The 24,811-nt window shown below is 37.3% G+C and overlaps 1 protein-coding gene across 9 annotated transcripts; it reads right to left on the bottom strand.

The window, feature by feature from the left end:
* Positions 1 to 309: 309 nt before the first annotated feature.
* On the bottom strand, positions 310 to 23,484 carry LOC115454940 (transcription initiation factor TFIID subunit 4). Of its 9 annotated transcripts, none has more exons than XM_030183641.2 (11): positions 22,638 to 23,484; positions 21,184 to 21,348; positions 20,325 to 20,480; positions 18,578 to 18,787; positions 18,045 to 18,209; positions 16,152 to 16,283; positions 9,995 to 10,344; positions 9,549 to 9,744; positions 7,835 to 8,008; positions 6,729 to 6,896; positions 310 to 5,976 (listed from the first exon to the last, which is right to left on the bottom strand). In XM_030183641.2, the coding sequence occupies exons 1-11, from the start codon at positions 23,472 to 23,474 to the stop codon at positions 5,848 to 5,850; spliced, it is 2,682 nt and encodes an 893-aa protein (XP_030039501.1). In that variant the 5' UTR covers positions 23,475 to 23,484; the 3' UTR covers positions 310 to 5,847. The 9 variants fall into 9 exon arrangements, with proteins under 9 accessions (XP_030039501.1, XP_030039508.1, XP_030039514.1 ...); XM_030183648.2 differs by having other exon boundaries at positions 6,735 to 6,896; XM_030183654.2 differs by having other exon boundaries at positions 18,069 to 18,209.
* Between the last annotated feature and the right edge of the window lie 1,327 nt (positions 23,485 to 24,811).

Here is a 24,811-nt window from a genome sequence, read left to right as displayed (position 1 = left end):
CGCAAAGCCAACATTGTAATGTAATGGTTGTTATTAAATATATAAAACAAACTTTATTTTGTCGCAATTATTTGTTCCAGAGAGAACAGGAACAGCAGCTGTTTTATCGATTAAATTTTTATCGACCTATTCCACATATGTCCTTAACACACGAGGGTTATCCAAGTGACCTCAGTAAACTTGATGATGTTGTTGCGGCATTCGCACGGTATATCATATATTTTATACAACTCCGTTTAAACTTCTAAATCATTCTCTTTTTTGACAAGCTACCTTTTCAGGGACAGGCAATTAATGAAAATAATTGAATTTTTTGGACATTATTTATTTTTTGATCACCAAAGTTCTGAACAAAAATATATAACCAATACATGTTGAAGACATAGTATTGCTATTACATCATAGCCAGACAGTAGGAAGTGTATGGACAAGTAACATCAATGATTACATAGTTACATATTCCACCATTAATTATTCTTAATGCAGAGTAAACAAAGATTTAGAAGTATTTTTATTGTTTGCTTATTTATAATGACACTTGTATTACATACACACTAAATACAGATACAAAACTACTAAAAATATCAGGGAGATTATTGTTTAATAAGTTTTTATCACTGAAGTCAAAATCATAATCAGAAAACTAGAATCAACCTGTAGATCAAACATACGAATGTTTAAATTTAAAGCAAAATACTACCTTGCAATTAATCACTTTGATACTTTTTGTTACATAATAATATCACAATATTGGCATTTGGCATACCCATTATTATTCTTAATAACATAAATCAGACTGTTTTTACATCCTTAAACAGGCTTCACAAATGATGCTAATACAGCTGAACAATTCAGTATGTAAAGTACTGACCTGTAAAGCGATGAATAATGCGTAAGTCAAGTTATACCAAGAGTCTTTGTGGTGGTTAAATGTTAAGTCAACGATAAAAAATATTTTTGCTACACACCCTGAATGAACTGCGTAGTCGATTTCTATTGTGGCCTGGTAGACCTATAATTTTTTTTGTTAAGATCAGTTCATTTGTATGTCATAAGTTCATCTGCAGTTTCTATCCTTTCGATCCCTTTTTTATATATATTATTTTATATTTTCATATTTTTTTATCGCTGTCGTAAGAATTGATCGAAATTGCAAATAAGCTTTTTAAATAATCGTATACGTCGAGCAATAACACGGGTATGCTATAAACCTTACCAATATGTAACAAAATGAGGCACAAAAGAAACTAAAGTAAAAAATTACAACATTAAATTCAATCATTTCTACACCTTAGAATAAATACAACAGTTATTTCATTTTATCTCAATATATTACAAATGGTTGAAATACAAATATGATTTCTTAATTCATTCGAATTGTAAAAAGAATCGATAATGGCTTTATATTTTATAATGTAATATTGTGAAGGAAGTATTTATATATTTTATTTTATATTAGATAGAATGCGAGTTGACGTCAAAATATTTTTAATAAAGAGTTCTCCATATCATGCTTAAATAGTATCATCCGTCATCTTAATCGTGTTTGATCAACTCTTATTACAAACATTCGAATATGATTTTTAATATTAATGAATTTAAGCAGATTTGAGGTGTTAATACAATCAGACATATCTGACAGGTTAATACATTAAGTATATGGAAGCCGGGAAATACAACATCAAACAATCCTACGGCACAGTCTACTCATACCGTCTCATTGCGACGTGAGGAAGGCGCTGCAGGTACGGACACCCAGTGTTGCTGTAACGGATCAATTTCGTTTATCAGAATAGTTATCATGATCACTTATTTATATTGTATGAGGAAAATCGGTATATTATATACTGAGATACAGCTTATCTGCAATCACCTAAACTACTGTAAATGAGACACAATGCTCCGGTAGCTATCACAGGCCTCACCGTCCCTTACCGTCGCCTGTATGATTGACTGTGTCACGGGTATACGTCATAAATATTAAACATCAATAACACCAAGTTCCTACTGTTCCGTAATAACAAAAAATCTATGATTAAAACATCTGTTTACTTCGCAAAGGAATGTATCGATTTAAAAAAAAAATTATCAACTTTGGTTTTTATAAAAAAAAATTGACATATCGTGTCTAGATTCCGTCGATACACTTTTTTTTATGCCGTCGTTTAGTATATACATGATTATAATTCATTACAAAAAATAAAATGGTCTGGTCACACATCAGTGCTAGGGATTTTAACCCCTGTTGATTGTAAGTGATTGATAGGTCATAGGTGATGGAAAATACAACGAAAATTTAAATCTAATACCACATTTGTGTAACGGGTATAATATTATTTTGTTCTTGTAAAAAAAAAGTCGCGATTTTTGTTTCCAAGTCTTACTCCGTCCGAACTGCACGGCGTTATCGCAACATTATATATGCAAAGTATAATTTTAACTAAACTGTATAAACTCCATTTTTAAACTCGGACAAACATTCTAAGCCGGCGGACAGCAAGCATAATATATTTATTGCGATAAAAATGGGTATAGTTTTATTTCAAGGTATAATATATTTTTTGTTTGTACTCGACGGAATCCCGAAACGTACGGAAAATAAACTTATGATAACTTATTCTATATATACATTATATACAGGTCAGCCACACGAGTAGTTGAACTAATTCAAAACTTCCAATCGCCTGTACATTTTTGTGTTCTTACAAACATTATTTTCTCTTACAATTAAAAAACTTTACTTCACATACACGTTTTCAATTTGTTCAGCTATTTATGTGATTGACTGCACATCTATCTCACCTACCGCTTTTCATCAAAACAAAATAAAATATTCAAGGGGTAACGCGCACTGCGACAATAATTCGCACGACACCTTAATTATGCAGAAAATGTAGTTCGTACTACAAATTCTAAATTCCTAAATTCAGGCGTCATTTGAGTCCTCCGAAGAACGAACAGAGGCTAGAGGGAGTTATAACGTTTTTGTGTAATATTAATCAACGTATCGTGCGATTATTCTATCGCAGTGCGCGCCTGCCATATTAAAACAAATAGTTAACAAAAAGTTTGTTCCTACATCAGTTCGATTGTAATCTACCTTAGTATAGCCGATAGTACTAAATTGAGCCAGTAGGAAGAACAATTCAATAACACCGGTTATTATATATTTATAACTTATGAAAAGATATAGATAATTAAGTACAAAGTCGACGCAAAGTCGATGTGGAGGCTAAAGTATGCTTACATGCGAATAACTTAGACACGAAAAAAAGCTTAGCTAAAAAATTCTTTAAGGGAAATAAAATCTGCACATCTCATGCGCCTGCGCATCGACTGAGTTTCGACCCTCCACTTATTATGGACCTGTGTTCGAACAGGGTTTTTAACGTTAAGAATGCTATATGACCCGTACGTTACGTTCGGGGGTAACTTAGATCTAATAACTAAATATGCTAGTCAGTATGATAAAGCAAATGTTCTCGTATGCCCTTTTTCACCCACCATCCCCTGGGGACAGCCCTAACGGTCAACACGTTGAAGTACGATGTAGGGTTATCGTACTGCTCAGTTATTCCCCATTAGGAAAAACAAAAAGGGAAAGTGGACCAAAATGGTCATAATTTATTTTTGTACCGAAAATATAATATTCGATCATTTTTCCCGTCGAAGTAAAACCTCGTAGAAAAAAGATATGTAGGTAGGCGTTTCATAACACCGTGTCATGTGCTAAACACCAAAAACACGTAAACACCTCACACAACAACTTTTGTGAAATAATTTTGTATCATACTTAAAATATTTTCAATCATAAACCCCTTTCAACAACACTGACTATTGACGTTGTGATTCCAGTCAAACGCTGTTAATAGGCATTTAGGAATGACCAGAAACTTTATTAATAAATAACCCACTCTGAACACATAACAAGATATGAAAAAAAAAAACATCGCATTCACTGCGACTGTGTACTGCGATTAATACTAATTAATGGAATCATTAGGCAACATTGACGCGCAACTGTACTTTTAAAGACATGTGCACCACATGATTCGACGCAATAGTTTACATGTCATGGCTAGACAAAACGCTAAAATATGCACTTTGAAATTTCCAAACTTTTGAAGTTTGAAATTAGCTTCCCTAGATCAACTGGACAAGACTTAAAATTTGGCGCCATTGCAGTCGAAACCCCTTCAAGCAAAGTTTTGCTAAAGCTGTTGATAAATGCGGATCAAGTTTATTTCTTCAAGACCCAGGTTTTTAAACTACAGAAATATGTACATCAAAAAAATATATATATTTAACAAAGCTGTAAAAATAGCGTTTCATGCATTTGCAAAGACGCATATTCATAAAATCCAAAGTTCTTATGATTAAAAACGCGTTGCCGCGCCGTTGTCAGTCATGCGTCATTTGTTGCGCATCAAATGTTGCCTAACGATAACAACTACGGCACAAACTCAGTGCACGTCAGCAGGCGCTGTTTTGCCATTTTGTCAAACATAACGTCACGCGAATCGTGACATTGTCTAACGATTAAAAAACTATACCAGATCATGTAAGCACAAAAACATATCCAAACATGATTAGGCCTGAACTAACGACAACCACATGTCGATACGACAGTCGTAGGTTGTAGTAAACAAATGTACAACTAGTTGTGTCGTTGCCGTAACTATTTCGTGCGTAACTTTAGCAACACACTGTTTTTGGACTGTGTTGTAAACACATGTTCTCAGCTAAACGTCAGTCATCCTTGGTTGTGCAACTAGATGTGCCATTGCAGAGCCTGTATTCTACAATTTCTTTATCGATACACTATTTATTGAATTGTGCGATTGTAGTCACGAGAGCGGTCGTCAACTGTGTCGTCATGGCTTTATTGCCTTGATCTGGTAACGACAGATATTTATGCAACATATCCATAGCCTTATGACAAGTGATTTTAAAATGGATGTAGAACTAGTTGTGTTATTTGTAGAGCTTATATTGTGTGAATTCTTCACGACACATTATTTATTTATAATATCTACATACATAACATCACGCATTTTATCCCCGAAGGGGTATGCAGAGGCGCAACTAGGGCACCCACTTTTCGCCAAGTATGTTCCGTCCCATGATGTGATAGGGGGCGAGCCTATCGCCATATCCGGCACAAATTCCAGACTCCATATATCTGTAGCCTTATAAATAGTACATTATATTGAAATCGTACTAGTATTATTGCAGGAGCTACTTATCTATCTAAAAATAGATATTTTTAAAAACTTGTACAATTAGTTTTAATGTTATCGTGACGTATATCTTTCTATCTGAAGATTTTTAGACCTACACATACCGCACCATTGGAACTACAAAGACCTTCAGTCTTATAACGACACTATTTCACTATCGTCTATGATAAAATTTAGAATAGTTTTACAACTAGACATGTTCTCAAAACAGTTGTACAATAATAATACGCCGTGATAATCTACGACATATTCAAATATGCGTTCGTAGTCTTGAGACGATCAATTTTAAATAATTGCACTAATAAGTTTATCCCATTGAGTTCCTAACCCTTAGCGGAAGTGGCTCGGCCTTTATAAATGAAACAAAATGTTCCATAAAAATTGTTGAACAACTAGTTGCACCGTGGTTAAGTTGCCTTACTAACCTTTAGCGCTTGACTCTTAACAACGAAATAGAATGTTCGGACGTTGTCACCCGCGTTTCTGAGGCAAGCGCTCCAACTCTCAGTGGAACTACGCACTCCACTATGAGATAAATCAAAGGTTGTACAGGTAGTCGTTGTCGCGTTTATGCCGCGTGTTTAAGTCCTGATTGTTACTGGCTCGGTCACTTGAGATAGCTTCTGAATAACATTGGCGAGTGTGCGGTGTCCCTCTCTTGCTCGAGGAGGAAAACCATGTCTCGATGGTTGATCCTTTTGAGACGCGTGCGGAGGGCCAGCTGGCTGCGACCCGTCTGTGGAGGCAAGTCACATTTTATTACTGTTTCTTGTAACATACCAAATTCTTGGCATTTTATATGATTAAGATATTGTTAATGGAAACTTTTTAAAACCTTTAAGCGATTAAATATGAGCTTAAAAGTGACAGAGCACCTTTGCTTTGAATGATAATGTGACGGAGACATTAAGTGGAGTCAGTTAATAATGACTAGTTTTAGTTACACCATTAACAAAATGGTAGGTTGTTGAGCTGTGGTAGTAACAAGTTATTACACTCAGTTCACTTGAGAGGTTGCTTCTGAACTTGTATACAAGTGGTTCATTTCAGATAGCTGTTTGGTTTGATGGTTAAATTTAATTTGTTTACATTTCTAAATATGATCATAATATTTTTTGCTAATGACAAAGAAGAAAATATGCATGACTAGAAAATAATGAAGTTAATCAGACATTGACAAAATGAACTTGCATGGTTCAATTTATATCATAGGGAGTCACTGCATACTACCAATAGGTCAGGGGCCTTATTCTCTATCCCGCACGTTATTTAAACAGCGTGTAACAAGCACGTAACACAACGCATCATGTTTAGGACTGTAGAAATTTGGCTTACAGAATACCATTCCACGCACATTTCTTGAAGATAACATGACACGGCCGCGTTACGCGTTTACCCTATCGTACAGAATAAGGGCCCAGTCTCGAAATATGCCAGATGTTAATGATGATTATATTAGTAAACAAACACGAGGCCTGCAATATTTACACTCACGAATCCCGGTCCGGAGCTGGACCCGTTGGAGGCGGTGTCGCCGGCGCTGCCGCCGGGCCCGTCCAGTCGGGGCTTCTTCCGCGGCCCGATCGCTTGCAGTGCCGTTAAGTTCGCCTCGCGCTGTCTCAGCTCCTCCAGTTCCGCGCGCTGCATCTCCTTAGCCTTGAATAGATATCGTTTGTATTAAATCAGACAATATATACAAACAATAATACCAGCCCCGTATATAACAGTGCTGGGCATGGACCTGGTCTGCTGAAAAGGTTTTAGGCCTTAATTCTTCACGCTGATCTAATCCGAGTTGGCAGGCTTCAGATACCTTCAAAATTTTTATTGAGAATGAGATATTTTTATAAAATAAAGCTCAACAACTATTTTAATATCTATCTATAGAACATTGGCTAATCTTTAAATTATTTATATATTCATCTGATCTCTGTCTGCCTCGGTGGGGTAGTGACCACACCGCTCTAAGCCGTGAAGTTATATTGGATTTTCAGCATCAGCCTAGAGTTTAGTATGTGTGCCCGATATGACGATAGATTCGCCTCCTATCACAACATTGGACGGAACATACTTGGTGAAAAGTGAATGCAACGGTGTTCATCTTTGCCTACCCTTTCGGGGTTAACAGCGTAGTGTGTTTCTATTGTTTGTCTGTTAAATAAATATGATAAAACTAGTCAATAATCTGATATTGTATGTTTGTGATCAGTTACTATTGTCATCAGCAGTATATGATCCAGCTCCACTAGGTGGTACCACTGTCTCCACTGAAAACTAACATGAAGTGACCTATTGCAGCTGCATTTCATTTAGTGTGACTATCAAAAACCCAGTCTCTCACTCCTTCTTTAATCTTCATTCCTGCCCATTTCTTTGATTATTAATTCCTGCTTTTATTTTAATTTGTCTAGAATTTTATTACATGATAGCCTAAGGCTATGTTCCTTCACTTAGATTTTATCCCAATTTGACAGTGATGAGCATTTGTATTTGTTTATAAACTTAGAATAATAATACTAAGTATAATAAAGAAGTTTCACTACTATTCTTCCTGAACTACAACCTGCCTATATAATAAAACCAATGCGAATTACCTTCGCCTTCAACTTGGCTTGCTCGGGGTCCTCAGTCTTGGAGCGACTCTTGGCCGCGCGCAGCAACATCTCCCGCTCGGAATCCTCGCGCCGCTTCTTGTCAACCCGGTCCAGCTCCTCCAGGAATTTGAGCTGCCCTTTCACGTCCTGCGTCACCTCGTACCTCGAGTCGGTCTACGGACAAACCACAGGTGTTGATACATTGTGTTGTGGGAGTTATTGGGCTAAGCTAGATTGTAGGTAAAGCTTGGTATAGGGTGAAGCATCTGGTCTAGGCAGTCAAAATGAAAAACAAAATATGATGATCTAGGTTTACACAAAAACATATTTTATATTTTCAGTCTTCATAGCCATATAATAATATTATGCAAAATATGATCAAGAATATTGCTAAGCACTATAGTATAATATTGCAATGTGCAGAAGCTAATAAGGAAGCCGGCATAATTATGGCAACCAAAACAATATCTATTTTTTATTAGTTAAACGCTTGAAGTACACACCATCGGGAACATTGTGGTCATGACTGTGCATTTGAGTATAAAAATATATTTGAAACTAACTACCTATAGGCATATTTGTAATTATTTCACAGTAGACCTGTTTATGTAGCCCCACAAACAAAAATAGCATTAACGGCCTTCCAGTGATCCTTCCGGTTTTAGGAAATATGAATTGAATAAAAAGGGTCTATCGAAATGTTATCTACACCTCATAAGCTATTTTACGTATATTAGATACTGAAAAATGCCAGGCGCTTGAAATTGAGACAAATTTTCATAATGGCACACTGTAAAGAGAAATTTTGATTCAATAACAGTTTTTTCTCAACTAGATATTGAATTTAACCCCAAGCGATAGTCTTACATCCATAGACAACGCACGCCTTTTTCTTTTAGCAAGGTAATTAAAGGAATATACTCATAGAATTAACATTACAATAACATAAAACTCGCACAGCTCTCAAATTATTTACGAACATATTCGCTTAGCAAGTGAAATACATCGCCAATTCAAGTTCAGCTCTCGGAATATCGCGTAACAGCACAGTAACAAGATCTTTATAAACTTATTTACATAGAATTTTTCGCCAAGTTCATGTTTTCATGCGATAGCGGCATTATTTAATAGATTTATTTATACAAGTATAGGACAAAATTATACATTTTCTTGATTTTTAATAATGGAGTTAGGAAAGTAATGTAGATCAGGTCGTGGAATCTGGGTGATCTGGGTTTTCCATCAACAGGTGACCAAGAAGTTTGTTGAGAGGGTAACAATAGATCCTGATCCCCACTGGATCAGCACTACATGTGTACATGGTGATAACATAATGAGCCTGAGTCGCGTTTATGAATCAGGTGCGGTAACTAAACATTAAACCCTACATAACTTACACAGCTTGCTGAACAAAATACATAAAAACTTTTCTGGCAGTAGTGCATTTTTTATATAAATTCAGAAGCATAGTGAGCAAACAAAAATTTACAACGCAAGTAAATTAATTCCTAGGAATGCATGCATGCATGATAATGCCTCTTGGGATGGTTGCCGTTTTTAATAGCTTATAGGAATACGATTCTTTCCCTGTGGAAAATTCTAAGCTTTTAGAACGGTAACTGACCCCAGAACAATCAGGATCACCAGGTTCTGGTTATTCTCACTAACTTTTTATGGTCATTCACACTTCCTAAACTCTCGGTATCAAACACACCTTGACAATAAGGTCTATCCTGTGCTGCGCTATCGCAGCAAGCTTCTCCACAAGGTTCTTGAGCCGCTCGTGCACCGCGTGGCTGACCAGTCCGGCCACCTCCGGCGACGGCTCCTCAAGGTTGTGCCGCTGGGCCGCCGCCTTCACGCGCGCCTGCATCACGCTCATCGGCACCAGGTATTCTTCTTTGCATGATCTGCGAAAGTTCACAGATCAGCCAACTTAAAGAAGTGAGTGTAGGATTTAGATGCGATTACAAATCATGTAATAATTATGTTGTGTAGATTATATTTAAATTAGATCTACGCCATCACGATGGTTAATCACGCAGGCATTGTACTCAACGTAATAATGCTTCTAATTACTTTTCCACAGACATGGACAATGATAGTGGTATCTATGCAGCGCCACATATTTAGAAAGCTTAAAAGAGTAAGTAAATATACCTAATCTGCGTGCCGATCATCTCCGTTGAGCCCAGAATCCTCTGCGTCTCCTCGGCCAAGTTGACGCCACCCATGGCCGCTACGTCATTGATGTCGTCATCACCAGCCATCTTGTCGTCCGCGTACGGCTGCGACGAGAACTGAGACTTCTTCTCTTTCTCCTTCAGCAGAGACTTGCCAGGAGTGAGGACTGTGGAGAGAGCCGCCGACGACGCCCCCGCCCGAGGGAACGTGTTCTTGCTGTTCACCGTCATCGATTTGCCTCCACTCACTTTGCTCACATTGATCTTTGTGTGTACCGGTATGTTTTGCAACACGGCTATGGTGCTGCCCGGCTTCTGTGGCGGCTTCTATTAGGAATTACAATGTGTTAGATGAAGATATAGCGAGATTGTCCTCGAAGCAGGGGACATTGACGTAGTAGCACAGATAAAAAATAATTATCTGTCATTTTCTCTGATCGCAATTGAGAGGTCAATGAAAGAAATTAAATTAAATAAGTGTGTGTAAATATATACAAATGTTATATAAACACTACCATGTAGTTACATAACACAAGGACTTTTTGCTTGAATATTATTACATTATTCATTCAACTCTCAATTGGATTTTAGTATAAGCAAAGGGCGAGTGGGACTTTCAATTAATTCTCAAGTTAACATCCAGCATTCATACATTTATAACTACGAAAATGAGAAACTAACCAGAAACTATTAGTTAACACTATACAGAATGGTGTAAAACGGGAAAAATTTAATAAATAACAATCGTTTGAAAGGTTTTTAAAATTAGGTAGCTAAACCTTAGTAACATTGTTATTTACATAATATGAAGTTTATAATTATTTGCTACTTTTATTTAATGGTTCAGAATTACTCAATATGACTTTGTCTATTCATTGTATTGTGAATGAAATTATGTAAAGGAAGCATTTCAGATTGGAGGAAGTTTCTTGCGTTTGATTCTTAGGAATTGTGTTGTAGTTAGTTTCTGATTAGTCTATAAATTACATTCGCTTTTTGTAATTTTTTATCATGAAATAAATAAATACTTCACATATCACATTCAAAATTATATTTTAAGACTTTAATTTTGTTGACTGAACATACTATTTACTTGTCTAATATATTTATAGTCAGTATGTTTGGACGCATTTTTTTTTACGAGAGTGATCAGTATATTCCTTTTTAAAAAGATTGTGTAGAAAACACAATAATAACCCCTCTCTGCAAACAAATTATTTATATACATTCCATTAAACTACTGACATAAAAGACGCCTTAGATGCACAGCATTGAATCTTAAATCAATATTAAAATAAAATATTATAATTTCTTAATCCATTTTTTTTCGACCGCCAGAATCATCGTTTGACAACGTCGCAAAAAATTAAGATTGTTTTATTCTTTTTAATGCAGTATACAATAATAATATAGTAATTAATTGATCCTGAAGTATTTATTCATAATATGATAGTGCTTGCACATAAAACGACCATGCAACAAAGTGTTTTAAATGACAGTGTAATTTCATGTAATATATTCACAGAAACATTGGAATCGAATTATAAACTGTGTCACATCGATTGTAGATTAATCAAGGAGGAAATCGATTCTAATCAATGTAATCTAATCTCTAGCTTGATATTTATGCTTAATATAATTATTCTGCTAGTAATTTTAAATATGTTACCTATATTTAATATTTGTAATGAGTTGATTGCGTGTCTAGATATCTAGCAATGTAGATAATCTAGATCTCGATAACCGCCTAATAGTTTTTACGTAAAAAATTACTTTGGTATTTATGTCAATGTATGTTTTGAGACTTGTGTAAGCATAGTAACTGATTACGATAAAGGAAAATCGTAAACCACATTCCTTTTAATAATTGAGGGCGTTTTTATTATTAAAACACGCAGCCTATGTTAAAACAAAGCAAAAATGTTATAGTATGTTTTCTTATCGTTTGCTTGACGTAAATTGCGAATTTAGCGGCGAATCATTAGAAATGATTTTTAGAGCATGCATAAAACAATGAAAGCTTTGGGATTATTCAAAATGATTTATTTAGTTAATGTGATATTTTTTTTTTTTTGTTAATTTTTATCCGAAATGTATATGCTCTCGCGTTTATAATGTACTAATTTCGAGACAATTTGAACATTAAAAACAATAAATAGTACAAATTTGATATCTCTAAAAGTATGATTAATTAGTAATAGATACAACAGTGTCTATTATACGGCATTGTTCAAAATGTAGCATGGCCAATGATATTTTTTCATTTTTATATTATATTATCCAACATTTCAAAAGACTAAACATTGACTAAATGCAAAATACATTTCGGAAAATGAAATTAAAAAAAATCACAAAAGGTAGTTTTTATTACTCTACTATGTTTTTATGTATTTTCTTGTTACTAGAAATCATTTTAAATAATCAGCAGTTTTGCCACTATTTCAGTGACTAAGCGTGAGTCTAGCCATATTATGACTCATGGCGACATAAAAATGAATAGAATCTAAAGAAACCTGACGATTAGAGACCTAGCTGAGCCTACACCGATGGACATTTAAATTTTTGACAGTTAATTTTATTCCGAAAATGTATCAATTCATTAATTGCAGATTATTTATAGCCAATATTTGACGCGCAACACGTTAAATGTTTGTAAAACTTTTGTCAGCGCCACACATCCCATCGAGCAGCATGTTGCGCGTCAATCAATCTAATTTTTATGGAATCAGTCCAAAGAATATACTTCTGAAACTGTCAAAAACGCATTCATAGCAAAGATCAAAATAAAAACTGAACATCAATATGCTAACGTAGTAGACATGAATGACAAACGAGTGGGACAGACAACGAAGTTTATTGCATTTCCATTATACTGACCAATGGAGACAGCACATGGTCAACCCCCTTAATTTCTACTTTAAGGTTGCCTGTCCACAAACAACGACGTAACCAAAGCGGAAAAGCTTAGAAAATTATTAACCAATATAATTGCACAAAATTAATCTCCTTCGCTTCACGTCAGACACGTGGCAGCGGAGGGGAGAGGGACATTTGCGGTTCTATTGGTTAATACATCTTAACCTCGCTCAGCTTTGGTTAACCATGCTCTTGAGCAGAGCTGTGCTAAGAAAATTTAACCAATAAGATTGTACAGAGTATTCCGTACATCTTATTGTTAAAAAATTCGTAACTACGACCCACTTTCGCAAACAGGCATCCCAATCAGAATTTTAACTGATCACTGCTACTTGAGAGATAAACTCTGATTAGTTGAAGTTATTTTTAAGGGGGTGTATTAATATAGGCACATTGAAGAGAGCCTAAACGACAAAACATATGGCGGCACACAGTCGCCGCCTGCGCAGCCACATGGGTTATAACTAGCGCGCCCTCGGCAACCATGCACAGCGATACGCTTTGCACTAAAAGCAAACAGGTATAAAATATTTTAAAATCGCAGAGACTGCTGCCATCGTACACTTTAACAGGAATTTAAAGGATGTATTAACGTGGATTTAAAGGCTGGCATTATAATTTGTTCCCGTTATTACCGGCCGTACCACGAGGATTTACCAAAGGGATATTTGCAGGGTACATATAGCACGTTCTTTATCGAACGACATCCATGCGGAAGCATAGAAAGCGCGTGCTTGCTGTTCGCACGGCATACATCGCGTTCGGTCGCCGCGTTTGGCGCCAACTAGCGCTCATTCAGGAGTAGAGTTGCCAACTAATGGTGAAAATGTAATTTATTTAGCACAAAAAGAATGCATTTAATTTTTTTGTTGTTTTATTTCCCAAAACTTGTTAGCTAAATATTGCGTGTAAGATAATATCGATCGCAGGAACGAATGAAAATAAAATCAATAATGACAATGTACAATAAATATTTGGACAGTTGGCAACCCTAGCCGGGAACATAGGCATATTATTGGAGGTTGTAAAGAAGTGTTGGAGGCATGCGGTAGTGATGGCAGCCCTGCTCAGGAACCAACCTGCGTGCTGTTAGGCGACGCAGGAACTACGTTAATGGGGTTTGCATCGGGCACGAAAGAGTGGGCCGGCGCGAATGGCATCGCGGGCGGCAGGAGGGTAGTGAACGTCGGGCTCAAGCCATCGTCGTCAAACAACTGAGTTAACACCACCAAAGTGTTAGTACAGTGAACGCACACGACAAACGTACTGTTCGCTACAAATTTTCGCACATACGTACAAGCCCGTACAGTTACACCAGCTAATGTCTGACTCAACATAATTGTGTACAACTTGAGATTACCACTTTTATGTTTTTTGTTTAATTTTAAAGTTTTAATGTTTTGCAAAACTGTTTTAGAATACTTAAGCATACATATTTAGTATTGCGTTGTTAATAGAAATTAATATTATTATATTTGCATAATGAACACACAACACACAGCTTTATATTTTACAAAGGGTTGAAAAATATGTACTATAATATTATCAAGTTTCTACCCAAACATATTCTTAACTACGGGCTTGCAAATACGTAGTAATTACAGAGAATCTTAAATGTATCACTCAAAAAAAAACTTCTCCAAATCATTTAACTGATTACTACGTTTACCGTGTGACGTCAAGGTTAATATGTAGAGCACATAACAAAACGAAAATCATAAAATATATTGTTACATTATAAAAATAAAGGGGTGGTAATGTATCGCGCAACTAAAGCGAGGCGAGCTAGCGGACGGGTACGGATAATTAACAAATAGATAGCACAAAATCCATGCATCCTCACCGCTTGGATCACACTGTCTGCATGCGACCGAAGCGGTGAGTAAATTAGCATTTTGTGTCTATTTATGAATTTTTCTACACCCGCTCCTCGCACTCGCATCAGTATGATCGACAGGCGCTCTTGTCATTTCTCAATTGTAATTACATTGAGAAGGCAGCAAACAACCGCTAAGCGTGTCCGGGTAGCGCACACTTCCCTCAATTAAGTTTTATGTGCGCGGTGCTAGCGTAAATAAAAATATCTATTCATTTTCAAGCTAAGCTATGCGTAAATAATACAGCTGCGCGGTTATTTGGCGCCTCGGGGCACATCCTACACAAGAGTCTAGTGTTGTTTATGCGGTACCATAAAACGGGCCGAATAAGGCACAAGGGGCGAAAAAAGAAATAATGAAGACTGAACCTGTCATACAGACAAAAGTAACTGAATTTAATGTAATTAAATAAATATCCCTCATCATTCAATCTCAAAACGAACCTTCTAATAATATTATCTGTACAATAATCTCAATGACGTGTCATTTCTTTTCATCCCTTGCACCATTCTCAAATCCTTTTAAATTCCTAGAGGATTTAAATATTTTAAATCTGAACAAACAGTATAATATCGCACAAATCTTTCAACCAATCGTACCTCAGAGGGATGAATCGTGATGAGCATGTGTAGCAAACTACATTCTACTTATAAGAAAAAAATAATTTTGAAAAGAATTCCAGCAGTCAGCGGTGGCTGCGCGCGCGTCGCAGTTCATTTTCATCCGGGGTAATATAAAAGCTATAGCATAACGTCCGAGCGGTGGGTCGGGCACAATCACAACTTCTAGCACGTCACTTCACGTGACTGACAAACACCGCTCTAGAGATTGACGCTCAATCACGTACACATGAAATGCACGGACCGAGCGTTCGAAATAGTGCACGGCATGGCCACCGCCCGGATCATTCAGGATAAAAACTTATAGCCATAGTAACGGTGGTGACTCCATGTCGATTAATATCAAACGAATCAAACTGGTTTATATTAGTATTGAAAAAAATCACTAGAAAAAACGATCCACGATTTTCAATTTAATACCAATTGTAAAAATGCAGCATACTTTCAAGCTTTAATCTGCGGTCCTGGTGAACTGGTACCGACAAACTGTTAGCGCGGTGTTATCAGGGCCTAAACTTTGTATGTAACCGTCTCGATAATGTCAAAAGAAAATGACGTCATAATACGTCAGTCATGGGACTATTCACTACGAGCGCGCTTCGTATCCACGCCTTTACATTATTGAGACCCCAATAGGGTTTAGTGAAGCTGATCACCAGGATCGCAGTTGTGTGTGGTTGTGGTGTGACTATAAGGAGGGTGATGTATAGTGTGAACAAACCTGCGGTTGCATGTTGGGCTGCATGGACATAGCGTTAATGGTTTTGGCAGTAGAGACGAGGGAGGGCGCCGGCGCGAGGGGCAACACGGGCGGCAGGAGGGGCGTGAGGGTCGCGCCATCCTCCTCCAACGGCTGCCCAACACGGACCGTTCGTTAGCACGGGCCAACAGCACAGGATAAAACTTAACGCTAGCCACCGGCACAAACTCCCGCACGGTACTGCACTAATGCGACTACTATAAGCTCTTGTTGCGTTTCATTAGAGTACACCATTCTCAGTAATAAGATACCGTATGTAATAAGAATCCAGTTGCAGTGATGAAGCAAAATATTCCGTTATTTACAGTTAGAATATGTTTCTAGATGGACTATTATTGAAAATACGGATATATTTTATTTTTGAATAAGGCTGAGCGTATGTTTATGTGTAGGCACGCAGCACAACGCAGGCTAGAGCAGCTTTTGTATGTACTTAGCCACGGAAACTGCGACGTAAGTGAGGCAGATTAAAAAAAAGTTTGCCATTTCTGGGTCATATACGACGGCGCATACGTATATGCTGCAAACTGTAAGTATGCGGAGCAGCGCTTAACTTTTATCCTGTGCAAGTGAACATGATGTTTCAATGACATGATTAATACAATCAACATCGGATACTATCCAATGACATGTGTCACGTGACCATATGTCAATACTTGAACACATTTCACCACCTCAATACAACATTATCAGTCCTAACGTCGTAAATTGTGCAAAAAGAACAAAAAATAAATAAAACAACAAAAAAAAAACAGACAGTAAATGAACCGTTAAGTCGAAGATGAAATTCAAATAGAACGAATGGCGTCTATTCTTAGACAGGTACAATCTGAAGAACACCAGGGTAACATACATTGTTACGGGTTTTGAGTGCCAAACATGGGATACTCAAAGGAGGTGTGCACGGCCCACTTTTATAAGATATCCAGAAAACGATATTCATCAAAACTATCATCATTAAGTTATTGGAGATATCATGTGCTGCAACCTCGTCGCTTCAGACAAAGTGGCAATGCCCCATCAACAAATATGTATTTTTGTGTACTAGAATTTTAATATGTTTCATTTAGTTCGAAGGGAGGTAGGATATCTGTTCCCACATCCCTACTCTTTATTTATATGCAAAAATAATTACAATCATTGACCGGCATTTTGTGGTATAGCGAGGCCATTTAAAAACATTTTATGAACCTAGACACACATTTTTCTTGATATCACCTAAAAGTGGTGTTTTGGTGTCAATTTTAACTAATCTGTTTAACATTAGATGACCCAAACTAAACCTAAGTCCAGGTCCTAATATGTTAAACGAGCTATAGACCACTGGGCCATTCAAGTGCAGTCAATTCAGTGTGCGGTGGGCACAAGACCATCTCATTTATACCAAACAAAGTATAAATAACTAAAAAGTGCATAAAAAATCATAATGAATAATAATTATAAGTATGAACTAGAGATATTTCAAGATGTATAGTGGCTCAGTATGCGCGTTGTGACAGCAGAGTGACCAAAGATTTTATACTCTTTCCAATTTACAGTTTCGATGCTAATTCAAATTTCACCTTACGCCTTAAGTAAGTATTTAATGGTTACTATTAGACAACAATAGCCAAAAATTACAAGCTGGTTTGATTTCACCAGCTTGTTGTATATGGAAGACATACAACAGTTTCCATTATTTCCATAGTCTCTGTATTCCGACTACCAATTCATACTGTACCGCAAATACATCTTGAAATGTTAATATTAATATACAAGAGTCAATTTAAACGCTCAAAATTGAGGTAAAATATTTAAATTGGCCCTTTTTTTTATAATTAAATACATGCTAGGTAAGTAACATCCTGAGCTCACAAAGGGGTTGTACGCCGTTCCTACCATCGGCACGTTTGTGGTAGGCATGACAGGCTGCGCGGGCGCAGGCAGAGTGGAGAACGCCACGTGCGGAGGTGGCGCATTAATGCCCTCGATCACAAGCTCTTTGTTGACTAGCGATTGACGCAGTAGCGGCAAACTTTTCTGTTAACAAAATAGTACTTCTTAAATTTATTATTAATGTATGTAACATCATTTTAATTCAAAAATAATAAGTTATCTTGTCTATAGCTAATACGTTTGCCCAGGTTCCTTCCACTCTATTATCCAAATAACAGTTTTGAAGTCTTATTTCGTTTGCTGAGCTATTTTAACAAGACTCAAGTACAGTACAAAAAGTTCTCAAGACATATTTTGTAAACCTTTTCAAATCCTAAAACACTAATTGCATCATCATACTATATAGCTTTCTGAGCCAAAGCTATTTCTTTAAATCTTCACCAATTTTGACCCACCAGCGATTCTTTCAATTTGTTTAGAGTGTCCATCAGCATCAGCAACCTAAGCCATACCTTCAGAAACCCAATAAGGCACGGCTGCGGCGATGCGTTGAGCAGCCTCTCAAGCCTCACGCAGAATTCCTCGGGCTCCACTAACGCGTCGATTAGCTCTTGTATGAGGTTCCGCACGTTGCGCTCCACCGACGGCGGCTCCTTGCTGGATAGGTCCAGTAAATTCGCCATGAAGTTTCTGCATTTCTCCTTTGTGTTGTCCAACGGTTTCTGTTGGGGTGTAGTTAGTGAATAAAGAAGTCGACACGAAATGAAAGATTGTACAGAGGCCATAGACTGAAGGTCGCGTTGCGGAAGCGGTTGGTAAATTAGTCCCTCAAATTTGTTCGTAATTTTTGATATTACGAAACGTGGAATTTGATATTTGGGTTTATTTTTTTAATAAATATCTACCATATAGGTGTTTTTGGAAAGAAATAGAGAAATTATTTAAATATAAACTAATTATACTGACTTTAATGATAGTAATAAAAATAAGAGAGTAATGACATTATTCTCGCCGATGTAGGATATGCCCTAATTACATAAATATGGCCGGGATGTCAAAAACAAACTTTGAATGAAAAATGAAAAAAAAAAAAAAAAAAATTGCTTACGAAAAGGTGTCCTTAGTAACTAATGGCCTATTTCTTTACTAACATGAACAATCATATCATTTCTATATTGTGACAACTCTTATAGCATTTACTTAAGCGATGTTTGTGATGTGGCAGTTATTGTAGCTTTTAGTTTTACTTTTACACTACATGAAGTACCTGGCTATTAATTTATACATTTAGGAATGCTAGCCGTATGACCGAAATTAATAAGCAATCTTGATAAATACCGAAACAAGCTAATAACAATAACAACTTCAGCCAATGCAAGGCTCTGGACGGCAGAACGTTGTGAGGCATGTCAACCTAATTATGGGTGATGGTTTTCCTTCTGCCCTTACAAGTGCAAAGCCCTGGTGCTTGCTCTCTACGGCCGTCTCTGCCGATCAAACTAAGTGAGTATTGTCTTCAAACTGGTAACTCTAATGAATTCAAATCGCTATTGATTCGGTGATGATCCAGTGATATTGTTGAATATTTATTAAAAAATATGTTTATTAAAAGCCTTTAAAAATATATATGAATAAATAATATATGAACTAAATTTAAACCACAAATATAACTGAATGAATTCCAATCATAATAGTGTGCATTAATAAAATATGAATTATAGTTTTTGCCACCAATAAGGTTTTTTTTAATGTCCACACTTTGTGAATCTGCGCATGGCCACATTCATTTTCGTCCATTACGCCAGTCATATTTATTTTGGTATAAACTACCGATTAGAAATCAATAGGACACTGTGACGTCATAGAATACACTTTCTATTCTTGATTTAGAAGCTATTGATAAAATTTTATGTTCAATCAATATTGAAAATGTGTATGGAATTCATCTGTCCTCATCTGCATATTATTATAATAAATTCTATAGAACAAATTTTGCCACTAAATAAATTATGATTTAAATAATACAATGAATGGATCACAGACCATTATAAATATAATACAATGAATAAGACACTTTCGGTGTAATATAACAGTGATCAATGGAGTTTCAGTTGGCGCCGAATCCTAACCTGTCAACAAATTATATCTTTCTACAAATTTCGACAAAGGATCATTGGTTCCAGGAGCTATATAAGAGCGATGTTCGGTTACCATCAAATCAAATTTCAGTTGGGTGTTTTTCTTTAAGAATAAACTTACTACTGTAGTGACAGTGGGCGGCTGCGGCGGCGGGGTGACGGGCGCCACGTTGCCCACGGATGCGGGTACCACCGGCGTAGCGACAGGCGCCGCCGGCATCTGCCCCGGAATGGGCCCCTGCGCCACGCTCGTCGACACCGTCGCCACTCCCGGGTGCTGCCGGACACACCCACAATAAATCGTCGATCCCCTGTCACACTACGCACCGACACTAAGCGCACATAAAGCTGTCTACGTGTATTAGGATTAATATGTTAATGTCAGGCGCAAACTACACTCGCCTCTTTACACTGCCAGAAGCATAGCTGATCTGTTTGAATCTTTCTTTAGTTAATATGTCAGTTAATTGACTGTTTTGAAATGAATAATTTCATATACGGACTTTGTTATTTTTGCCACTTAATTATGTCACTTGCTTAGTCACAGCTAAAAATCTTAATTTAATAGTTATGAGAACTTAAAAGGAAGACAGAAGTGGATGATTATGCATGACATGCCTTAAATATAGCAACACAATCGTTTTCAAAGAATATGCGCTTTAAAAGGGGAGCAAAAGATGCAAGTAGCCAATACAGCATCCGTCAGCTATGCTCGAGCAAACAAGCCACGTTTACGCCTCACACTATATGCGTCCACATGATTAGTATATAGGTACACAAGTGTGGTAACTCTCCGACTAGGGGATCTTACCTGGTTAATTAACATGCACCTTCACCATATTTTTCCATGCATGATTGATATGAAATCGGACAAACGTTAGTGCGTCGACTGCGCACCCTGAGGGGCGAGTCAGTCATGGCTAGAGTGGCTTGTCCTACTTCAAGTGGCACGTGAGTAGCAAGTGGATGTGCCTACTTACTGCCGGCACGGTCGACAGCCGGATGGTCTGAGGCTGGGGCGCCGTGAGAGTGCTGGCCGCCGGTGCGGGACCCACTCTCAGCAACTGGTATTGACCATTTTCAGTCTTTAACAACAAATGACCCTGCTGCCCCGGTTGTAGACTTTGCAGAGTTTGCAGCGTTATCTAAAAATATGAACGCCTTGTTGCAATTACAATGGACTCTTGAAAAGATACAAAAATTATGGATTTTGATTAAAACCAATTTAAAAACAAATCGTCCAAATATGATCTCTTAAGCAGGTCATTTGTTAAATATAAACACACTCTGTGAGATACATTGACATCAATGGGGATGTGCGGCACGGACCATGTGGATCTTTAATATTACACAATGCAGAGCCGATCTGACCGTTTTAGCATAATACAAGCTAGTATGAACCAGATATGGTAACTAAAGCCCAGTAGCATGAATGAGTGACATACACTTATAATACTATGAGCATCATAACACCTTGATTTTAGCATAAACAGTCTTCCGCTAAACCTCTTGCTTAGCATTATTAAATGACATACTAAAATATAGATAAAGGTGGAATTTAGAGGAAGGCTGACCTTACTTAAAACCTTAACATATAAAATATGTTTTATACATGGAAATAAATATAATTGAGAATTACTCACACATAATATTTTTGTATTACATTAAACAAATTACATTTAACTTTACAATGTTACTTATAATAAAATAAACTTAAATAAATGTCCAAGGATTAGGTATCTTGTCATAACAATTTATGGAAATGTTAATAGATTTCGCACTTTTGCAATGGATTATTATAATATAAATGGATACATAGTTTGTTTATACATGCATATTATGTACATATGATAATGGTGTAGAACAATGTAGCACAATCATCATGTGGTGGCCAGATTAACTTAATGATCACCAAGACAATGATTACAGCGATATGATGGTGATGTATGATGACTGTGGCAAACCATGAGAACTGATGGAAATTACATGGTGATGCCATAGTTTTCACAGATCTAGTGGGGATGTTAATTTACAAACTAACTTGAGACTGACAGATATGAAACAGATTGTCGTCCCTGACAGTTAGTGCAGTTTACAAACTTTACTGAAATGTATTGTATGTATTGACTCAAATAATTTCTGACCAAGCTTATTTAAGAATAATTTTACCTGCACAGTCTATCATGGTCTGAAGAAGTATATTAAATTATTAAACTAAAACCAAAATTAACATTATAAATGATAAATTGCACACCAGTTCTATTTTAAAGCATGTAACGAGTATTACAGTAAAATATGTTTCAGGTATATTGAAGTTACAATACCATTGTCTCATTCTATCTGTCTCAAGCGGCTATTTGTCACATACCTCATAGTTTAGTGACAACATTCCCCTATATATGGAATGAGACAATCAAAAAGTGCTCAAACTCACGCCAGGTGCTGCCGCCCTCGTACCCACAACTTGAGGTGTTCCAATGACCACCCGCGGTGACACTGTCGCTACTGACTTCTGAGCGGCCACCGCCGGCGCCCCTGGCCTCATGTTTAGAATTTGAACATTGGGGATGATGGCGGGCTGCGCCGAGCCTAAGTTCTGCGTGGTGACTACGACATTCTGGGCGCCGGGTTTATTCAGCGTCATCACATTAGGTATGGAGGTGGGCATGCTCGAATTGACGGTCATGGGCACCGTTACCATACCGGGTTGCATGCCCACCTGGCCGGTGCCGCTGCCCTGCTTTAACACGAGCGGCGGCTGCATGGCGACTCCCTTGTCCGATGGCACCACCGTGCTGATTATGTGGCACTGCGAAGGCGGCAACCCCAGCGAACCGTTCGACAGCGGCTGAGCGGGAAACGTCACAGAGCTAGGGTTGCTTAAACTCTGCGCCTCAGTATATATCACTTGGATGTTTTCGTTGAAACTAGATACACCACCAGTCAACGTTATTGGCGTGAAAGTACTTGGCGTACTAGGACGCGCATTATTACACGAAACACTTGGATTAGTGGTCCCTGACGAATATATACTACTCGTAACACCAGTAGTCGACGAGTCTGCAACGCACTTTTGACTAGGTATCATAGAACTCGAGCCCGACCCTAAGCCTGGGAACTGTGAGGAAATTATATTAACTATGGTGTTTTGTTGGGACACCGATGGCACAGATGTGACCAACTGGTTTTCTAATGTGCCCACGATCGCGTTTACAGCTTTCTCGTCGACGTCTGAGGACAAAGCTTCCTCTAAAAACTCCGCTGACGCCATTTTATACAAATCAGCGGATATGGCGATTGTGAATGCAACCGATGTCAATCGGTATTATCGGTTCTTTTGAACTAATAATTAACAAAATCGTAAAATAATATTGAAAACGTGTACATAATTAGAAAAAACATCCTGTATTTATATTTTACTAAATCTACAACAAAGTAATTACTATTTAAGTTTACGTATGTGATTATTTAACACAAATGAAATTATTTTACCGGTTTTTATAACAGTAGACGGGTAGGGCAACACTATCGCAAGCAGATATTGATTAAAATAGTTTTTATAAGGACCGATAGATGGCGTAACAATACTACAAATGAAAGTGACAATAATATTATGATCGGATACGCATCCAAAAATATTTATACACACCTTGTCTTCAATACTAAGCCTAATGTGAAACAAAAATATTACGATTTTTTTTTCCACCTTCCTATAGTCTGTTCAGAAAGAGAACCATCGTGGGATTTGAGGTCGCTACTGAGCTTAATTACCTCTTTTGTTCAATTCTAGTATTAGTCTAAGAGCCCGTGAACCCCAGACCTTCGTTATTTTATAAAAGCTGAAAGTTTGTCGTTGTTACCTGTGTTGGGAGCATGCGCTGACAAACTTTCAGCTTTTATAAAATAACGAAGGTCGGGTTCACTGGCTCTTGCTCTATATGTTTCTATACAAAAAACCTTAAAAACAACACGCAAGATCTTTTATAACAAGGTAATACGACATGATAAATGAGTTAAACTTTTACCCAATGGCGGGGAAGGGTTGCTATGTAAAATTCGAAAGTTAGTTTACTTTTCGGCCACGATGTTTCTCTTTCTGAACAAACTATAACTTAAAATAATACGTCTAAAGACCTACACTTTGAGGCCTACGCACACCGGGACAGAATGGCAGAGGATTGATTTTTATACCGAAGAACATTCAAATTTATTTAGGAAATAGGAATACGACATAAATTCTAATGTTTGAAATTGATTCCGTAGTATTGAAACGAATTTCTTGCCACAGCATTGGAGAGCGCACTAAGAGATTTCGCGACGCGATGCCGCAGCGCCCTGCGGTATACAACGGCAAGCCGAAGGACATTGTGACATGCCGCGGGGTGAGACAGTGCATGCAGGTTTAAATGCACACCACATACGTGCCCGCGCCGACAAAATTGAAAACTACCAAGACATCCTGCGCCACGCGATCTTAGTAGGCCAATGTAATGTTACAGTATCTAAGCGGCTAGTGTGTGGTAACCGGTGGCAAATCCTCCGCCATTCCGTTCCTGTGTGCGTAAGCCTCAACTAAGCAAAGTTCTATCAAGTGTGATTTTCTCAACC

This window comes from Manduca sexta, chromosome 27 (genome assembly GCF_014839805.1).
Source record: "Manduca sexta isolate Smith_Timp_Sample1 chromosome 27, JHU_Msex_v1.0, whole genome shotgun sequence".
Classification (NCBI taxonomy): Eukaryota; Metazoa; Arthropoda; class Insecta; order Lepidoptera; family Sphingidae; genus Manduca; species Manduca sexta.
This window is presented reverse-complemented; position numbering and strand designations above follow the sequence as displayed.